This window comes from Anas platyrhynchos, chromosome 1 (genome assembly GCF_047663525.1).
Source record: "Anas platyrhynchos isolate ZD024472 breed Pekin duck chromosome 1, IASCAAS_PekinDuck_T2T, whole genome shotgun sequence".
Taxonomy (NCBI): Eukaryota; Metazoa; Chordata; class Aves; order Anseriformes; family Anatidae; genus Anas; species Anas platyrhynchos.
The window spans coordinates 15,316,093-15,334,346 of record NC_092587.1 but is presented as its reverse complement, the minus strand read 5'-3'; the positions used below and the strand labels follow the sequence as shown (position 1 = coordinate 15,334,346).

The 18,254-nt window shown below is 43.9% G+C and overlaps 1 protein-coding gene across 1 annotated transcript in view; it reads left to right on the top strand.

Annotated features, from left to right (window-relative positions):
- LAMB4 (laminin subunit beta 4) overlaps positions 1–18,254 on the top strand; it is a gene marked incomplete at its 5' end in the record, with an annotated part of 40,562 nt that overhangs the window by 8,370 nt on the left and 13,938 nt on the right. Inside the window, 15 exons of the mRNA XM_027459019.3 lie at positions 877–1,065; positions 2,072–2,251; positions 2,935–3,044; positions 4,023–4,102; positions 5,195–5,345; positions 6,141–6,272; positions 7,303–7,488; positions 8,737–8,858; positions 9,338–9,458; positions 10,427–10,604; positions 11,774–11,917; positions 12,171–12,402; positions 13,680–13,837; positions 15,740–15,964; positions 16,946–17,166. Coding sequence (XP_027314820.3) covers positions 877–1,065; positions 2,072–2,251; positions 2,935–3,044; positions 4,023–4,102; positions 5,195–5,345; positions 6,141–6,272; positions 7,303–7,488; positions 8,737–8,858; positions 9,338–9,458; positions 10,427–10,604; positions 11,774–11,917; positions 12,171–12,402; positions 13,680–13,837; positions 15,740–15,964; positions 16,946–17,166 — 2,429 coding nt within the window. The remainder of the gene's footprint in view (positions 1–876; positions 1,066–2,071; positions 2,252–2,934; positions 3,045–4,022; positions 4,103–5,194; positions 5,346–6,140; positions 6,273–7,302; positions 7,489–8,736; positions 8,859–9,337; positions 9,459–10,426; positions 10,605–11,773; positions 11,918–12,170; positions 12,403–13,679; positions 13,838–15,739; positions 15,965–16,945; positions 17,167–18,254) is intronic.

Sequence of the window (18,254 nt, the reverse complement as noted above, 5' to 3'; positions counted from 1 at the left end):
TGTAGCAAACATTCAGCTAAATCTTTGGTGGAGCAGTGTTTCCTACTCCATATCAGGCACAGACCCCTGCATTGGTACTTCTCAAAGTGCAGGGCCACTTCTGACTCGGGTAAGGCTCCAGCTACCCCACAGAGAAGGAGGTGATGGAGGAGGTTACCTTACCTCACTGTCTGTCCTACCTTACCCTCCCCAGGGTGCCTGTGGGGTGTTTTATGGGAGGATGCTGCCTCCTCCTTGGGGCAGCTGCTGCTCCCTGGAGGGGAGGATCCTTCCTGAGGCAGGATCGGAAGCACCCAGAGTTTCTCACAGCATCTGGCAGCTGGTATGTCAGCCTGAAATGGTGCCACTCACGTAATGAGGTGCTGGAGCCTGCTGTCGTTTTTCTCCTGGCAGCATATTTGACTTGGTTTATACTCTAAGACATGAACACATGCCCAAGACAAGACTTTGAAATGACTCAGAGCCACCTCCTGTGCAGACTGCTAACTTCTGCAACCAAGAGATTTAGTTTTCTTCACCTTTGGTCTTGCTCCCCCTTCTCTCCAACTTTTTTCCACACTCTTGTGTTTCTTTTTTTTTTTTTTTCTAATTTGTCCCCAATCTTAGCATCATTATATTCCTACCTAGTAGGTATAAACCCTATGAACTTTGTTGATGGCAGCAAAACAAACTTGCAATAGAAGCATCATTATTTGCAGAACCTGGACTCTGTGATTTTTCGACCCCACTGTAAAGCACAAGGCCTGGGATGCTGTAGTCTGTCTGGGACACTGAAATGATGTGAATGACAAGTAACCCAGTGTTAAAGGTAGACAGCAATGGTGCCAAGGCCAGGAACCGTGGTGCTAAATATCTCCTGTCTGTTTTTGTTTGCAGGCTGTAACTGCAATGGCCATTCTGGCAGATGCCACTTTGACATGGACGTGTACCAGGCCAGCGGTGGGGTCAGCGGCGGGGTCTGTGAGGACTGCCAGGACAACACCACGGGGCAACACTGCGACCAGTGCAAGCTTTTCTTTTACCAGGACCCACGCAAAGCCATCTCAGACCCTCACGCGTGCCTCCGTAAGCTTCCCTTTTTTAGCTTTTAGTTGTTTCTGTTGCATCCCCACACCTGAATGCTACCGTGGTTGTAAAAATGTCACCGAGCCTATAACATCCAAACTACTTTACAAAATAGCTGCATGACTCCATTCTTGAAACAGCATTATACCAGGAGCTGCATTGTTGCCAAACTGAGGTTTGAAATCCAGCAGGGGCACCATCTTTCCTGAGTAACATCAGTATTCTGATGTACCCTACAGTAGTGCTGTTGCTTCTGTTGCTTCTGTGGTAGTAAGGGATTACAAAAGTGGTGTGAAATGGTGGAAAGAGGAGCATCTTTTACTAGGTCATATATAGAAAAAAACAAGCTTTCAGGCATGCTTCTTTTGAAAGATGAGCTAAATTCAGTATTAGCATAGGATGGGAAAAGTTCTTTGAATGTAATTTAATTTTAGTAATTGATTGGTGTGGAAAATCCGTAAGGAGCTAAGGGGAGGTTACAAAGAGAAGTGCTGTGGTATAATTTAATGCTGCTGTGAGAAACAGCAAGTGCCAAAGCAGAAAATGGAATGCATCATGAAGGCAGCATCCCCTGCTGATCCCATCCTTTCTAGCGAATAGTTCAGCCATGGCCAGCTCAGACCAGCTCTGGGGAAGTGTGGTACCCCCTGTAACCTTACAGCTTTCACAAGAACATTCTCGAGAGTACAGTGCTCCTCCCCATGTGCTCTGGACAGGGTATGGAGTGGGTGAGTGACACCTATTACTACCTAAAGCAAAAGGTAAACTTCTACCAAAATGAAGACTGCAACTTTCCTCCAGAGAAAAAGTAGATCTTGGAAACCCTCTTGAAATACTTCTTGGTGTGGCTGTGCATTAACCGTGAAGCATCCAACACAGCAGACATGGACAAACATCTCTAATCTTTACAAGAACACTGAATTTTTGACAGCCTGAAGTTCTCTAATTACATTTTCATGCCTCTATCTAAACATGCCTTTTTATATCTCCTTGCCCCTGCCTGCAGCCTGCAGCTGTGACCCAGAAGGCACATTGCACAACGGCATGTGTGAAAGCCGCACGGATCCTGCTCTGGGGACAGTGGCGGGTCGGTGCCCGTGCAAGGAGAACGTGGAGGGCGTCCGCTGCGACCGCTGCAGGGCGAACCACTACGGGCTGAGTGGCAGTGACCCCCTGGGCTGCCAGCGTATGTAGAGCACTGCTTTTGTTCTTCTTGCCAAAGCATTTCAAAGGGATGAAGGTATTTGAATGTACAGATGCACATGCTAACACACAGACGCTGTCCTCATTACAAAATACTCAGTTGCCTACTGTAATTTTATGTCAAGGACATGTCCCTGGTAAAGCATGTGAGAAAAGCAAGGATTATCAGGACAGAAAATATGTGAAATCACTTGCAGAACACGTAGTATTTTATAATAGATTAGGCTGTTGTTAATAGAAAGATCATTAATTATGCATTTTAATTGGGAAGGGAGGTTAAAACACATGGAAACTATTTTTTGTACAAAAATAAGCACAAGAGTCATTCCTCTGAGCAAGGGTTGTTGGCAAACACATCCCACCCCTACTCAGGCATGCTGTGGGTTTGCAAGCCCATTGTGCCCAGCACATGGTCCTCAGCCACATGGAAGGACCGTTCAATGCAGATCAGCACGCAGGAACACATGGCAAACCACCACATCAAGCTGCTGCTGGTGCTCCCTATCCCCCCCGAGGGTGCCCACCGAGGAAGCTGCAGGGTGTCAGGACATGTCCACCCAGAGGATGGAGACTGCCTGCCATGCTGCTGCCACATCTAAAGCCAATGCCAGTCCTGCTGCGGTCACTGGAGCCAGCAGAGCTAACCAGACATTTCTCTCCCTGCAGCCTGCAGCTGTGATGCCTTTGGCACTCTGCCTTTCTCCATCTGCGACCCTGCCAGCGGCGAGTGCCTCTGCCAGCAGTTCGCCACAGGCCGACGCTGTGAGAAATGCGTTGTACGTACCCAAAGAGTTTTGTTGATGCTGGCTCTCCTTGCATGTGGTTGTAGAAGTCTCCTCTCCCATCCCCTGCCTTCCTGTGGGCTCCAGGGTGGCATTTCATCAAAGGAGGAAATGGTATCTGTTCTGTGCATGAGACGTCATTTCTTGTGCAGTGACACTGTTTGGGGAATATGAAGTCCATCTGGTTTTACCAAGGGAGTGCCTCCACCCTGGCATGGGACAGCTTGGGGGTTTGCCCTTGGTGATGTCTCCATTGTCTTCACTCTGTTTTCATGGACTGGGATCGTGCCCACAGATGAGGAAAGCAGCAGGAGCTGAGTCCCTGAAAGTGTCCTTCATTCAAAGCCTGAAACCGTCCTGAGATTCATTCAAAGCTTTTCCTTAACAGACTCTGGATGGGAAAATGTGTCCTCTCTGCAGTAGGCTGTGAACTGCTGCTACCCTGACCTGCAGAGGAGGATGGGGAAGCTGTGGATTTAGCTGCTCTCAAAATATTTGTAGCCAGTATCCTCACAAAAAAAATAGGATATCATAGTCTTTTTTCCTGTATAAGGGAACAGTCATTGCCAAAAAAGTAAACAATTAGATTTACTTGAAATTAATTTTATGGTGATACAGTTCCATTTTGTGTGAACACATTTGTTTCTTTTCTTTTACCTCATCCAAACATTTGTGCAATCAAATTGGACTAGGAGCAACACTCAGAAAGGAAAGGAAATGCAAGGTCAAGTCCTCAGACCATCTCTGCTGTTTCCAGAACAGCTTGCCTGCACAAATGCATAAATATCTGGCCCTTCTTGCAGTGTCTGAGCACCCATGCAGTCTGGTAGAAGAAGCAATCTCACATGGCCAAGCACAGGCAGGCATCTCAGGAATAGTCCAGAGCATCAATCATCCAAGTGAATAAATGATGTTGCTGTAAATAATTGCCATTTATATATATATATATGTTTCACTTTCTTTTTATCTCAGGTGGGATATTGGGGTCTTGGCAAGAGCTTGTATGGCTGTTCTCCATGTGACTGTGACATTGGCGGATCCCAGAATAACTTGTGAGTTAATGTTCTTCATCAAGATTGGTCCTATTTTTAATTTTTACAAGCTCTTGGGCTAGACTTCCTAATTAGGTTAACAGAGTTTCAGTGCAAGTGGAAAAACAGTCTGTCAACATAATTTAATCACATATGAAGAGTATAAAGTCATGGTGGGATCATGGAGATTTGGTTGTGATTTTAAGTGGGATTTACCTTTTACCTTCAAAGCCAGGATCAGCTAGAATAAAGACTAGTTTAATATAAAATACAAACTGTAGAGTTTGAGAGAAGCAGAGGCCCTAATTTCAGTAGAAATTAGTAGTTATGCATAACATTTTTAACTTAGCTTCCTATACATTCTTCAAAGTTTCAAAAGCTATAAATATATATATATATAATATATATGTTTTGTTTGTTTGTTTGTTTGTTTGTTTTTCCTAAAGCACTGCCTTGTATTCAAAATATATCAATTTAGAGGCCAGTTTTGTTTCAGTTGGGCTGCTCCAGTCTGTCAGGCAGGGGTCTTAACTGTTAGACTTCAGACACATCCTACTCAGACATCCTTCAGACATCCTTCTCAGACTTCAGACACAGAAGCACATAGCCCAATACCATGCATAGTCAGCAGCTCCTCAGCATGTTTGGCGTGTACTTGTCAGTAAGTTAATCAAAGCTAGTGATCATTTAACGTGTTAAGGAAGAGTGCAAGTATATGAAAACTACCGTATCACTCAAACCAAAGGTCCTTCTGACCTCATGTCGTGTTTCTAAAAATGTGTGAGAGATGCATACGAACAGATACTGCAATAGATATAGAAACAGATATGAGAAATGGATGCAGGAATAGATGGGAATAGAGGCTCAGGGAAGAAAGGGATCTGTGCTCCTGGTTATAGGCTGGAGGAAGAAAGACAAGGCATGTCATGTCTCCTAAGTGAGGAAAAAGAAGCACTAAATAAATACGGCATTGGAATGAGGAAACAGAGAGGGTTGTTGGTAGAAATCCTCTTCCACAATGGAAGTGGATTAAATAACTCACAGTGGAAGAAATGAAACAGAGCTAAAGCGAGGGTGGAGCTGAGCAGCTCTCTTTACCAACTCTTGCCCCAGGTGCTCACCAGAGGACGGTCAGTGCCAGTGCCTTCCCAACATCGTGAGCCGCCAGTGTAACGAGCCAGCCCCAGGATACTTCTTTTTACCCCTGGATTATTACATTTATGAAGCTGAGCATGCAACGTCCCTTTCTGGCTCTGCACCCTTGGTATGTACCTGGATTTCTGTGTGTCACGTGGAGAATGCGTCCATGTGGTGGTTGATACCAACCAAGTCCCTTGACCATCCTTAGGACACTCTTGTCTTCCGTATCTCCCATAACTGTGGCTGTTACCCAGGGACACTCACTACAAATTAATCAAATTAATTTGATTATTTAAATTAGAAGAAAATGACTGAGTTGCCAACAGCTTGAGGAGAAGCTGTCACTAATTGTGATACTTCTGGAAAGCTCTAACAAGGGAAGAAACAAATCCCTCTCTGTGTCATTGGACTGATTACTGCTGCCCTGTATAGAGGTACTGATGGTAGCCCTAAAGAATTTGGCATTAATTCCACAACATTTTTAGAATTATTTTTTTCTCCTCAAAACTGGGGTAGCTGTTCCCCATGCAAAGTACAAGTCTTGCCTTGCTGGAATGTGTCTCTTCCGCTGCCTACATTTTTAATAATGTTTTTTGATTTGATGTGTTGTCCAGAAGCTATGGAGAAGGAATAATAATAAAAATGTTTATTTTCAGGTCACATCCACAAATATTTAGCTATAATCACAGCCAGTAATCATCCTACAGTCCAATAATTAAATGGAAAACAGATGTCTGCGACAAAGCTAATTTTAAGAGTGAGGGAAAAAGGTTTCCAGCAGTTGCTGGGCTGTGTTTCAGGGTTTCACCCAGCAGAGAACACAGCTCATTTTAAAACTGGATTTTCCATTTAGTTGCTTACCAATCCTTCACAACTGTTGAGTTGTCACAACTCCTCTCTCTTTACCTCTACCTGATAGGTTAAACCAACTGCTCTTCCAAGGTGTGACGTCTACTTCCAGAAGCAAGGATATGAGTTCACGATTGAAAATGGAAAGATTGTGTTAAACAGGAGCAAAAAACGAAGCGTAAGAAAAGCTGGACTTGGGCAGGTAAATAGGTGCTTTGTTACTTAAGGAAAGATTACAACAAATACTAAATTTAATCTTGCAACAGGGAGAGAAAATGTCTGAGCTTGTGGAATTCACAGTCCTAAACATTAGAATTCTGACACAAGTGAAATCATTTTTTTTGATACAGTTTAGCTCTATTTTTTATAATTCCCACAGACAGGTTTGTTTTGCTATATTCAATGCCACTGTAGGCTCGGGTTCAATGAATTGTTTAGAAGGGAAGAGCCTCAAGAAAGGTAAAATCCCCTCCACCACCACCTTTTTATTTGGTTTTGTTTGCAAGATATCTACAACATCTAAGTGTATCTAGATATTAACATGGTACCTTCTGTATGTAAATTCTCCATCATGGCAAGTCAGCTTAGTCATTTTAAGTATTGATATTTATTCATTCAGCTTATAATGAAAAGTCCAGTCATGTACAAAATCCAGTTTAATCTGTTTAAGGTTTGCAGTGTGAATGCCTGGAGGTGCCAAATACACAGAGATGGATGGATTAATCCAGTCCTTCTCATTGCTCTTGTAGCAAAGCTATAGGAAGCTTTTCTCTATCTGTGACCCTAAACATCCTACATGTGGGAGAGTTCTTAGCATGCAGATTATAGAATCATAGAATCATTGAGGTTGGAGAAGCCCTCCAAGACCATCTGGTCCAACCACCCCCTACCACCAATGCCACCACTAACCCATGTCCCCAAGCACCACGTCCAACCTCTCCTTGAACACCCCCAGGGACGGTGACTCCACCACCTCCCTGGGCAACCCGTCCCAGTGCCTGACTGCTCTTTCTGAGCAGAAATGGCTCCTCATTGCCAACCTGAACCTCCCCTGGTGCAACTTGAGGCCATTCCCTGTGGTCCTATCACTAGTTCAAGAGTGTGTTCAGAAAATGAGGCTGATCAGTGGCTGAAATAAGTAAATAATATGGCAAAAAGCATCTCCTTTCCTTTTTTTCTGAGTTTGCCTGTTTTTAACTTGCAATGTTGAAAACATCAACGTGTCTTTGCAGGATGCCATTCAGTTGGGACAGGGCTCGGCTGCGGCAGTGGTTTTCAGGCAGCCCAGTGCTGGCCGGTCCGTCACGTGGACAGGAGCTGGCTTTGCCCGTGTCCTCAGTGGAGCTGGGCTGAGATTTGCCATCAACAATATTCCCTTCGCTATGGACTTTGATATCGTGATCCGTTATGAGCCTGAGGTATTTGTAATGACTTATGTGTCTTGTGATGTGATAGATGCAGGGTCTGTTTTGCCAATAATAGGCAACTCCTCCTGCTCTTTATTTCTAAAATGAAAATTGTTTGCCTGTTCATCCTTAACAACAGAGAAACATGCACTCTACTGATTCCCTTAACTCCTTGCACTCATATTAAAAATAATAAAAAAAATAGTGTTTTCTAAGTATCAGACAAATTTTCATCTTCTGGAGCTCCTCATTTGCTATCTTTGCTTGTACTGCACTTTTGTTCATGGGTCAGACACCTGCAAAATACCAGCTCCTTCTGGATGGGCATCTTATATTTCTGTCTGAGATTTTCTGGGCAGGACAATGTGTACAGCCAGGAGTGAGCTGATCTGTGCATACACACAAGGTGTTTATCCAGGACCTTTGTAGGCATCCAGCTTCCCAGTTGCTCCAGCTGGGCTCTGAGATGTGTGAAAACTGTTGGATATTAACCAAAATCATAGAATCATAGAATCATTAAGGCTGGAAAAGACCTTCAAGATCATCTGTTCTTATTTTATGTCTGGACAAAATTTCTCAGTGATGAAGATATGTCTAGGGAAACCCATTAACCCAAATCTGGTTAAATCCAAGTCCATAGCCATGTGTTCAAAGACACATGCAAATGTTTTATCCATACCAGTTATACATACATGCTTTGTTCCTTCCCTTCCCAGCTCCCTGGGACTATCCCACCACTCAAGATACTCCTTCTGTCTATTGTATTCTGTTCTTTTCCTGTCATTCTGAGGAAAACAAAACTCCCATTGACTTAAAACATGAGAATAATTTCGCAGTGGGCTTGTTTGACGTTTCTTTTTCCTTCTAAGGACTGGGTGAAACAGCTGAATCTGTAAGACTTGTGTAACAAAGTCATTTATGTTTATTATTCCTTATTAGATGTGAGGGGAGGCACACAGTGAAGGATATCTGTGGGACAACACAGTGCTGAGAAAGGAAACAACTCCAATGGCTTTAACAGAGCTGTTTCCATTTGCACCAGCTGAGGTCCCATTTCCGCTACTGCTATTCAATTAGCCATTGCAAATACAATCCTTTTTTCACCAATAACCTTATTTTAAATCCTATAAAGAACAAAGGGGAAACCTGCTTTGTCCCTGCTATTTGCAACCATTCAGTTGGCTTTCACAAACCATGGCAGGGAGAAAGAGGGTTTGTCAGGTATGAAAAGTGATCATAATTCTTGTCTTTTGTTTATAGACCTTAGAAGACTGGCTAGCAAGCGTCACCGTTCAGCCTACTGGTGCTTTGTCAAGTGAACACTGCAGAACCCAGGGCTTTTCACAGGAGCCACAGGCATTGGCTCTCCCAGCTGCGAAGAGGTCCAGCTATTCCTCTCCTTTCACTGTAGATTTCCTGTGTACAAATCCTTCACTGAACCACTGCAGCACGTTAAATCTGTGGGAAAGCGGGGATATTGGAAACACATGTGGCCTTTCCTGTTGCTGCTGTACCACTGCACCAGGCAGGCCGAAGGAGGGCAGGAAGAAGCAGATGCTGCAGTCTGGCAATGGCTTGCCAGAGCTGGGAGAGCAGCCTTGGGTCCTGCTGGGGCTAATTGCTTTGGCAGAGATCCAGCTGAAGCTATTTCCATACAGGAAGGAAATACTGACCTAAAGACACTGCCATAGCCTATTCTCAAAACCAGGTTTTCAGTTTGCACCTGTGTAAAGAACAGAGAGGAGCTGGGAGGGCAGGGAGAGCTCACAGCATCCCAGCAACTTGCCCTGTCCTGCTCTGGTGAGGGAACGAGCAGAGAACTATGCTCTGTCCATAACTGTGCTTTGTTTCTGCTAAACAGGATTGCCCTTCTGCAAACTCCAGTCTGCCTGGAGCCAGAAACAGAGTATTCTGTGGACGTGTATTTCTCTCAGCCCTCTGCCTCTGGCCCAAAGGCTAAGTCATTCATCTTGATTGACTCTGTAAGTAATGCTGTCATAATTCCCTCTGGACTGGAATTATACCACTTTGAAATGTGTGTGTTTGTTTTTAACATAAACTCATCCAAATATGTTTAAATCATTTATGGTGTGTTTTATCAGAAATTCAGGGAAGCTTGTTCAATTACCTCCATTGGCACTGTTTTTCCATGTTTATATATGGAAAGACAGGATTGCATCATTTACCATTTTTATGGAGCAATGCTATAATAGCTCATCAAATCATACATGTAGTGTGTGTTAATAGCCAGAGTGTGTACCTCTAGAGGTTGCTCATTTATTATGAGCACATTCCGCATATGCTGACAAGATGGTGTGGTTAGGGACACACATTTTTCAATTCTTCATTCACCTATTTATTTTTTTGAAAATCTATGTAATATAACTGAACCTAATTAAAAAAATCATGGCGATTTCGAGATGGGTCCTGTCACTGGAGAAGTAAAATTAGTTCTGTGTTGTCCTGGGAATTATGTCCAGACATTTCCCATGTTTTCACCAAGGCAGAAACTGGGTGTTAGTTTTGGGTCTTTCTCTTGATAAAAATATTTGAAAATTCATTCCTCTAATTACTTCTGTAGAACCGGAGCTGACAAAGGCTGGCCATACTTGGACATACAGCCTCCAGATTATTTTTTCCCTATCTCAGTAACACGACTAAAAATTTTGGCCTGCTTTTGGAGTCATAAACATGGTACCTCTTAGCAGCAAAAACAGTTCTGAGCATATATCTGAGGTCTTATTATAATCTGACTTTTTTGTACACAGTCTCTTTTATTTGAAGAACGCGGGGAATGTCTGGACCTTCCAAATAAATGTGAATTTAGATATAGAAATCCAGTGCTCCAGGCCCCTGTCCTTACCATGCGCACCACAGTCAGGGAATGTGGGAAATTCTGTTTTTCACTATATCTAAGCAAAAATATTTTCTTTTCCTCTTTACGCCACAGCTTGGACTTATTCCCAGAATCAGCTCTGTGGAAAATTTATGCAGTAAGAAGGATTTAGATGACTACCAAAAGTATCACTGCATTGAAATTGCAGCAGAAGTTGGACCTCACATCCTGCCTGAGGCATGCTCACGGCTGATCGCCAGCATGTCTGCCCGCATTCACCACGGTGCCGTCGGTAAGGGGCAACCTGCACAGACACCTGCTTTGGTCAGTTGCTGTTTTTCCCTTGAGTTTGTTGGGCATGTTGACTGGAGAGCTTTCAGTCCATGGTGGTGTGGGTAAGTGAAGCTGATCGGTATGGGCATGCAGGATACATCCCATTGGACCCCGAGCGTGCTGCAAACATCTGTGGGTGGCGTGGCTCTGGAATAGCCATGGATCTTGAAGCCCATCACATGTTGAGCTTGGTGGAGCAGCAGATGGAGCAGTGCTTATGTGCTTTCTGAAGAGCATTGCAATCAGCAGCGGCTTCACCAGATGCCCAAAGCTAATTTTTGCTACCAGAAAATGTCAGGGGAGTTGTCAAGCTCTCTCTACAGATCCTGCAAGACAGCTGGATGCCCTGGTGGAGCTCCAGGCCTGATGGCACACAAGTTAATGTGCTGAAACAAGTTCTCCAAGAAAACCTCAGCGGTGTCCCATTGAGAGTGCAGTGGCAGGTGGACTTTGAAGCCCCTGGCAGTATCCTGGCCCCACTGCAGGAACAGCTGCTGGGCTCTTTGGTTCAGGGAACTTCTTTGATGTTGGGCACAGAGTGACAGAGCTTCTCTGCACTTCCATTGACAGGAGTTGTTTGTCTGGACACCTTTGGTGTTCACATCCCCTGTGGAGTTAGCTTTGATCCTTGCCAAGACCTAGCAGCATCTCCTTAGTTTGTGCTCTTTAGAAGAACAGATGCATCGCTCACACATCATGCCATGTGGCCATGGCCACACAGCTACAATCTTCTCCTCAATTAAATTTGGGCTGCACTGATTCTGTGTAAACCTTCCAGTACAGCTCCCCATAGTGATGGGACTCTCACTTTGGCTTTCTAGCACTGGCATCCGATCATCCTGGACACACATCCTCTGTGAGTTAGCAGACCGCCTTTGTTCAGCAGGACAGTCCAAGCTGTCCACAAAGTAGCAGACAATGCACAGGTTCAGGCTAGGTGCTGCTTGCAGACCGTGTCCAGTGCTGCAGCTAGAGCATGGCTGTAGGTGGTTAGTGAATCCCTGATGAGAGGTCATCAAGCTCTTCCCTTCCTGTCCTTAAGTGCAAAAACTGCAAGTTTATGAGAATGGTCACACCCCTTTGGTTTTTTTTAACAAAACCTGGTTTGATTTTCTTTCCCACTGGCAGCATGCAAGTGCAATCCCCAAGGGTCGCTGAACGCCAGCTGCAGCAGGCTGGGGGGGCAGTGTCACTGCAAAGCCAACGTCGTGGGACGCTGCTGCGACACCTGTGCTGCGGGCAGCTACGGCTTTGGCTTCCACGGCTGCTACCGTGAGTACTTAACAGCCAGTCCAACACCAGTACCAGCACCAGTACCATCACCAGTAACAGTATTGTGCTCTCCGTGGACATCACATCCTTGTAGAGCTTTGAAGCCACAGATGTGCATGACATGATAAAAAAATTATTTCCACATATAACAAATTTGCCATCCCCATTGCTCGTCCTGTCTCTGAGCAGTGTCAGTGATGGGTGGGCTGGTGGGGACATGCTGATGACACAGCTTCTCTTTGGTGTTTTCCAGCATGCGAGTGCCACCCGCAAGGCTCGGTGAGCTCGCTGTGCGACCAGGTGACGGGGCAGTGCGCCTGCCGCCAGGACGTCGATGGGCAGCGCTGCAGCCGGTGCCTGCCTGGGTATTTTGGGTTTCCCCACTGCCGCCCATGCCCGTGTAATGGCTACGCAGAGCTTTGCGACGCAGTGACCGGCGACTGCCTCAACTGCAGCAGGTTTACGGCTGGAAGCCGCTGTGAAAGGTAAGGTGATGGGTGGCACTGCACCACTCACCCCAAAAGCAGCTCTCTGAATTGCATATTTCTCTGAAACATGCCCTATTTGCCGGCTTGTATCATTTCCATATGACCAGCAAATGACTTCATCCACGTGTTTCCACCTCTGCTTAAAACAGTGCTCCTTTTTTTCATTTATATCCTTGCAGAATTATCAGAGGGTTCAGCATGGATGTCAGAATTAAATTTGTTGGCTGGCTAGTTTGGTTTGGCTGGATTGTGCCTTATCATTCCCTTTTAAGAGGATTTCCCCATGAAGCCTGTTGAGCTTCTCTTGCGATGCATTTGGATAATGTGTCCCTTCACTATTGTGGTTGTAGATGTCAAATAGATTAAAAATGGGAGACTGAAACACTTGTTGCCCTGCACCTCCACAGGAGCTCCATTACCCAGGTCAGGGATAATTGGAAAGCCAAGACTTTTAAACTGGCTTGTATGAATATACAGAATTGTGTTCCCATTTGCCATAGTAAAGCAGATTAAAGACCGAGGATGCTTCAGAAGCGGCTTCATTGCCTGCCTGTCCGGGTAATGCCACAGCTGCCAGCACCTTGAAGCAGCCATCACCCCAGGTTTGCAGAATGCTTCAGACAGAGCATTTCTACATGTATGTCACGCCTGAAATATGCAATATTCCCTGAGTGCTCTGAATGAATATTTGCTCTTTCACCCATGCTGGGACTTTCTAATGTCGTGTCAATCACTCCTTGTGTGTACATATGGCAAAATACATGTGAGAGAGGAATACACATAGTCAGAGCTGCATATGCAGATTTTTTTCTGTGATTTTACAGAGTCACAGAATTATTGATTCTATAACCTAAATGATAGTGTGTATATGTCTTATCACACATGTTCTGCACATACTGCTAAAAGCTACCACACAAAAATTCTGCATGTCCAGCTCTTATTACATGTATTCATCTCTCTCTTGTATTTTGCCATATACACACACAAAGAGTTAATATTATTTCAGAGTAGGTGCAAGTTTTCAGGAATATTCCTTGAAAAGAAAACAAATTTTTTATTTTTGTTTTTGTTTTCTCCAGATCTTCAGAATGCAGTTCTAATTTTACATTTTAGACCAAGTTTGAAGCTGCATATGTCTGCACCAACTAATGGGAATAGCATTACAATGGCCTGGTATCCTAAATTAATTATAGATATATATAAATTGATTCACAAGCCAGGACCGAAAGGAGCATTTGACAATTCCTGCTGCTTTGTGTTGACTGCTTTGACAGGTGCATGGATGGCTATTATGGAAACCCCCTGAACAGAGAACCCTGCCGCCCATGCATGTGCCCAGGGGCACCTACAAGCAAGAGTTTTTTTGCACATTCCTGTTACCAGGACACCCAGACTGCAGAATTAGTCTGCAACTGTCTCGAGGGATATTCAGGTAACAAGCAAAATAAAGACTGGTTTTGATTATATTAAAACTGATGTAAAACAAAAATGATGATCCTCTGCCCATCCTCTATTCAGAAATGACAAGTGAAATAATGGTAAAATAGGTAAGAAAAGTTAATGCCCAACTTTACTGAACTTCAGTGGGAATATCCCAAAAGTGGGATTTGTGCAGTTAGTATTCAAAAAAGGGATTCATTTATTCATATTCAGTGAAGTCATTCATTAATCTAATGTCACTCTCTGGAAACCTCCCCCTTTCCTGGGGTACCTGGTGGAGGGAACTCCAGTTGCTCATCACCTTTGAGAAACAAGCATTGCAAGCCCACATCAGAAAGATCAGGGCACCAAAAAGGAAGTGTTTCAGTGTTTGAATGGCCACTGCACTGGAGAAAGAGCCATTCTCAGCTATCTCAAATCTTTTCAGCAAACTGATGTCTCACTTCCAGAGATCCCATTGACTTAGCTTGAATTTCTGCAGGGAAAAACTGAAGTTATTTCCCTTCCCTTGGGCATTACTAAGATTTCCAGCAATGGAGCCAATGCTAAGCCAATGCTGTTATATTTATTTAGGCCATGTTCCTTTATAAGTGAAGAGCAGTTTTGTCCAAGGAATCACTGTAGGGCCAAAATGATCCCTGTTGGTACTTACCCAGGGGATTGCTGTCCTCGGAAACAACTGATATCCTCAGTTCAGGACTTTCTTCCTCTTGCTCCTTCCAGGCAAGGTTTTTGTTCACCTCTGGGGCACCAAGGTCACTGTCCTTGAGACTGGGAAAGGGTCTGGTCCTTGGGACAGTGGTGAAGGAGCAAAGAGTATTTAGCCAAGGATGAGCTCATGGACAAGGTCCCAGTGACTCCAGCCTGCCCAGAAAGGTTTATGAGATGCATAGTGGTAGCACCTTGATTGGGGGGTGGTGGGGAAGCTTTGGGATGGATACTGACAGAACTGCAATGCCAAAAATTAAGGACAGAATGTCCCAGAGCTCCTCTGACCTCCTGGAGATCCTCTGTTAGAGAAGGGAAGGAAGGTCTGTTGGGCTCTGCATCACTCCAGAATAGGGCACATCCCACCTTCCCGTTACACTGGGGTGAAGGCACCAGGGAAAATCCTGCAAAATGGCCTAACTCCAACTACAGTTTTGTTCTCTACGACTTTCCAAGGAGAAGTGGAGATGGAGGTGTTCATCTATCTCCTGTAAAGCAGCATCAGAGGAGGTTCAGACTAGATATTAGGAAATCCTTTACTGAGAGGGTGGTTAGACACTGTAACGGGCTTCCTGGAGAGGTGGTTGACGCCCCATGGCTGTCCATGTTTAACAGTCACTTGGATAGTGCTCTTAATGATAGGTTTTAACTTTGGGTCAGCTGCAAAGTAGTCTGAGAGTTGGCCTTGATTGCCTTTGTAAGTGCCTTCCAACTAAAACTCTTCTCTTCTCTTCTCTTCTCTTCTCTTCTCTTCTCTTCTCTTCTCTTCTCTTCTCTTCTCTTCTCTTCTCTTCTCTTCTCTTCTCTTCTCTTCTCTTCTCTTCTCTTCTCTTCTCTTCTCTTCTCTTCTCTTCTCTTCTCTTCTCTTCTCTTCTCTTCTCTTCTCTTCTCTTCTCTTCTCTTCTCTTCTCTTCTCTTCTCTTCTCTTCTCTTCTCTTCTCTTCTCTTCTCTTCTCTTCTCTTCTCTTCTCTTCTCTTCTCAAGGTGAGAGGGATGTGTTTCCAACAGATTGCCGTATGGGAGATATAATTTTAATGGCTCACAGGATTAAAAGGCACCAGTCTCAAACAGATGGGTATCTTCCATTCAAAATCTGAATTCGAACAGGCAGTCTTTTATTGTTACAAATTACATGACTCAATTGAATTCTCACCAGCCAGCACATCTTTACCTTTCTCTCTGACAGGCCGGCAGTGTGATGAGTGTCCCAGTGGGTTTTACAAAAACCCAGGAAGCCCCACGGAGGGCTGTGCACCATGCCCCTGCAACAACAACATTGACATGACCGACCCAGAGTCCTGTAACAGAGTCACCGGGGAATGCATCAAGTGTTTGTACAACACCCATGGAGCACACTGCCAGTTCTGCAAACCCGGGTATTTTGGCTCAGCCCTTGCTCAGGACTGCCAAAGTAAGTGAACAACAGCACTGCAATTGCATGTTATCATTGAGAAAAGATTGAAACAAATTAGGCTATAGGGAGAAGTTAGCCCTTAGGGGGATGATAAAACTGAAGCAGGCAAATGGAGCAGTATATGAGAGTCCTGAATAAATTTCTACCCAGTGATACGTATAACTGCTAATATGGCATCTGTTAAATTCTGTTTGTCATCCAAGTCTCTCTAAATCTTATATGGAATACCACTCCTAGGAAATGACTGTGAACTGAAATCAGTATTAGCTGTCAGAAAAATAAATGTGCATTCTTCCCATTCAGGAAGGAATCAAAATTAAAGGAATCAAAGATAATCGAGAGCAATGCTGAGTTAGCCAGATGATCTCTTGCTGAGCTCCCTGCCTTCCCAGTTGTTTTGATGATATTATTAGAAATAGAGACTGTTCAGGCAGTTTAATAGACTGCATGAGGACACTGTCAATAACTCAGCATTTTGAGAGGAAAGGAAAGAGTGTAAGAACATGCAGGTCATAAGTTTCTTCACAAAGTTTCTCAAAGACCATTTTCACAAATGTGGCTGATTGAGAGTCTAATTTCTACAGGCCAGAAAAACAACTGTTTTCAAGAAGCTCTTTTTTTCTGGGATTCTCTGAAATATAGTAGAAACCAATTAATCAAAACGGTTTAGCAAGAATTTGGCTCCTCAAAAGGAAGGCTTCTTATGTTACTCAGCTTGCCATTAACTGGGGGTTCCCACACTGTCCAGTGCCTACTGTAAATCAGTTTTGCCTTATCCAACATATTTAACATTTCATTATAACAAGATTCAAAATTCACTACACCTTCATTTTTATGCCTGTATTAAAAGTAGTAAAAGCTCCCAGTAAGTTTGTTCAAAGCTATGTTTCAAGGCCAAGCTGTGCTTCATGTACAATTCTGATTTCCCATCAGCTATAGCAGCATCTGCTGTAGTAATTGTCCTTTTTTTTCTTTCAGTCTGCACATGCAATCTCACAGGTGTCCTCCCTGCCATGTGCCCAGGGAGGGACGCAGCCTGCCTGTGTGACCCGGCCACTGGTGCTTGCCCCTGCCTGCCCAACGTGGTGGGCACAACGTGCAACCAGTGTGTGCCTGGCTACTGGGACCTGGCTAGCGGAAAAGGATGTCAGCTCTGCGACTGTGAGACGAAAAACACCCAAAGCAACCAGTGCAACCAGGCAAGGAAGTTACTCTGCTCTCTGGGAACTGAGATGGTGACATTTTGGCCTGGCACAGTTGGGACCTGCCCCTATGAGAATGTTTTTCTGTCTTGCACCCTGAAAACAATGAGTCTTTGGAAATTTGCAGTTGTTGCAACCAGGCTTGGAGTCATTACATCAAATGTGCTGTTCTGGTACTGTGACTTCACTTGCAAGCAATTTCTCTTTGCTTGTGTGTTTCTTTGCAAAGTGGATTGTAGAAATAGAAGAGAAAATGATATATAGGAAAAAATGCCTCATAAACATACATACAGGGAAAGAGGAAGTCCAGGCTTGGGCCCAAGAGACTTGCATGTATTTTTTTAAGTGTTTCCTTTCATAAAGTAGCAGCTATTGCCATTGCATTAATCATGCATCGTCAATCAGACTGCTGGAGTATCTTTTCTCACCTTTAATTCCTGTGCACTGTCTAGAGCAAGAATGTAGAAAAAAATAAAACAATGCTGCAGAATAGAGAGCTAAAACTGCAGTCCCATGGAGAAAACTGCAATTTTGCTCTTGACTTCATAGCTCCAGGACCTTATGCCAAGCTCTTGCTGATATGCTTTCACATTTTCCCTTCAATATGCCTTCTGTTTGTTCTGGTTTATTTAGCGGATTTATTATTTTTCCCAGGAAATGTTGCTCATAACATGACAGAACTACACCACTACTGCTTTTCTGAGTTATACCAGTTATCAGAGCTGTAATTCCCTGCAGTTTAATTTTGCTGCTGAATTCCAAAATAAATTTTCTAGGGCAATGTGCATAGTATACCCTGGAGGTTTTCTTTTACAGCTAATATATCATGTAGTTAAAAGTTGAAATGTTAAGCTTTTTTTCAAGCAAAAATAAGACATTAATCTGTTTTGCAAAAGAAAAAAAATCCTGTTTCAGATAATAGTCGGAGGATGAGTTCTCAAAGATCATCTGTAGGCTGGACCATACAAAACTTTTCATATCAGTAAAGAAAAGCCAGCTCTCCATGCCCACTTTGTTTACATGACCTTCAGGAGGAATATGGGAAAAGTAGTTTATCATGTATAAACCATGTTGTTTGCAGAACA